Consider the following 2,500-nt stretch of genomic DNA (forward strand, 5'->3'; position numbering starts at 1 on the left):
AACACTAACTCGGAAAAGATCTTCTCCATCTGCGTCATGCTCATCGGATGTGAGTAGCAGCACGATTCTTATTTGACCCCCAAAAAGACTAAACCTTTGTCGTTGTGTCAATCAGCCGAATCAGAAATGAGTGAAATGAGTTTTTAAAATTTTCCACCCATGAAGTGAAAATGATTTCTGTGCAGTTTGAATTTGTGTTTTAAACGATATTGCACCTTTAATGTAGGTTCATTTTTAACCATAGCAAATGACCGGATTTCCAGTGTTTCGTTGTCTGTGGCGTTTTTACAATCATCTTTCTTTTTTTTCTTATTGTAGTAGTAGCGTTTGAGTCCTGATGAGATATATATATATATATATATATATATATATATATATATATATATATATATATATATATATATAAGAATTGAGAATGTTTTCGACATTATATCCGTTAAATTTTTTCTTGAAGGGTGCCAATAATTCTCTAATCTATAACCTGAAATGACCCAATCCCTCTGCCCACCAGCCCTGATGTACGCCAGCATCTTTGGGAACGTTTCGGCCATCATCCAGCGTCTGTACTCGGGTACGGCTCGATATCACCTCCAGATGCTCCGCGTCAAAGAGTTCATCCGCTTCCACCAGATCCCCAACCCTCTGCGCCAGAGGCTGGAGGAGTATTTCCAACACGCCTGGACCTACACCAACGGCATCGACATGAACATGGTACAGAAAAAAAAACTGTGTGTTTTCCGCGAAGCGTCTGCGCGCCCGAGTATTAACGCGTGTCCGATCCTTTCCTTATAGCTCAAACCTCATTGGTGAGAAGACATTTGAATGTTTTTGCATATTTGATCCCATTTAATCATCTCAGTGTTAATTATGAACTGTTTTTTTAGCTAAATTAAAGTCAAATCAATTTGTTTAGCGATCCAAAGGCCCCGTTCACACAACATTAGCTCCCGAGTAAACACCGACTGTCTTGACTTAAAAGAGAACGAAAGATTCGACAGATCGTTCAGAACCGATGTTTGTTGCCATGACGGTGGAACACGGTGCATAGCCAAGAATTCATCTCGGGGCAGAATGTTTTTTGTATATGATTATAGGGCAATTCCTCTGCTGTGGGAATTCATACCGGTATTATTAAGATTCTATAATACGTAAACGGAGCAAGAAAGTTGCACGGAAACGCTTTTTAAATGTGTTGCTATAACAACAAGCACAAAGCGCACGCATGTGACGAGCATTCGACTCGAACGTTACAGGAGTTAAAATCATAAACTGTTATATATAACCGAGATGTATATTAGATATGATGTTTTCCTGACATGCTTATGAAGGGTTTTGTGTAAAATCTTTATTGTATCTATAAGTTCTGTTGTGATTAGAGTGCGAGGTTATAAACAGTGTGTGTGTGTGTGTGTGTGTGTGTGTGTGTGTGTGTTTTACGCTGATATCTTTCTGTCTCTCTTTTATCTGCTTCACTTGGATGTCAATCCTCTGGTAAGAACAGGAGGTACAAATATCTCATGACTAATAATAACTAATTGTAGGATTAAGACGCTTGGTTCATGTTAATCATTGATAAAACTACTGTAGGTTAATGAAAGCAATGCCAGTGTTCTTTCTTTCCCCTCTGTGAAGGTTGTTCTGCATGTGTAATACCATCCTAATAGACACGTAACCATAAGAAACAGTAGATATAAGATAACGATTTGTGCACATCATTAGCATTGGCTCCAGATAAACATGGCAGGGGGGAAATGTTTAGTGGGCGCTTCATTAAGAGACCGAGTCGGAGCACGGGGTCGGACTGGTGCTAATGCACCGCGTTCGCATCCGACAGACACTTGCACTTGCCAAATGCTGTTAACCCTTTCCTTTCCAAACCTCCTCTGTCTTTCTGTCACTACAAAGGAGTCCTAACGTCAGCATTCGCTCTTAAAGGTGCGGTGTACGATGTTTGAGAAATGCTTCAGAAAACCGAGTCGGGCCGACTAACAAAACAAACGTGTAGCCAATGAGAAGAAAGGGGCGTGTCTTGTCAACATGCGGCGGAGAGAGTGTTCAGTGCGCATGCCGTTACCTCTGCCTCGGGTTCTAGGTGTTGAACGTCGTCTTCCGCATGAAACAGAGCTAAATTTTCACAGTACAACACACAGTACTACAGAAACACATTTGTATTACCTTAGTATTACTCATTGTGTTCATTCAGTCATCTTCTACCGCTTATCCGAACTCTCAGGCGTCATCGGGCATCAAGGCAGGATACACCCTGGACGGAGTGCCAACCCATTGCAGGGCACACACACACACTCTCATTCACTCACGCAATCACACACTACGGACAATTTCCCAGAGATGCCAATCAACCTACCATGCATGTCTTTGGACCGGGGGAGGAAACCGGAGTACCCGGAGGAAACCCCAGAGGCACGGGGAGAACATGCAAACTCCACACACACAAGGCGGAGGCGGGAATCGAACCCCCGTCCCTGGAAGTGTGAGGCGA

The 2,500-nt window shown here is 42.5% G+C and overlaps 1 protein-coding gene across 2 annotated transcripts in view; it reads left to right on the top strand.

Moving 5' to 3' along the window:
- Positions 1 to 2,500, top strand: part of kcnh7 (potassium channel, voltage gated eag related subfamily H, member 7) — a 49,380-nt gene that overhangs the window by 33,496 nt on the left and 13,384 nt on the right. For both annotated transcript variants that reach the window (XM_060868883.1, XM_060868884.1), the window contains exons 7-8: positions 1 to 49; positions 512 to 711. The exon at positions 1 to 49 is cut by the window's left edge and continues 351 nt beyond it. In XM_060868883.1, coding sequence (XP_060724866.1) covers positions 1 to 49; positions 512 to 711 — 249 coding nt within the window. The remainder of the gene's footprint in view (positions 50 to 511; positions 712 to 2,500) is intronic.

Source organism: Tachysurus vachellii, chromosome 4 (assembly GCF_030014155.1).
Source record: "Tachysurus vachellii isolate PV-2020 chromosome 4, HZAU_Pvac_v1, whole genome shotgun sequence".
NCBI classification, from domain to species: Eukaryota; Metazoa; Chordata; class Actinopteri; order Siluriformes; family Bagridae; genus Tachysurus; species Tachysurus vachellii.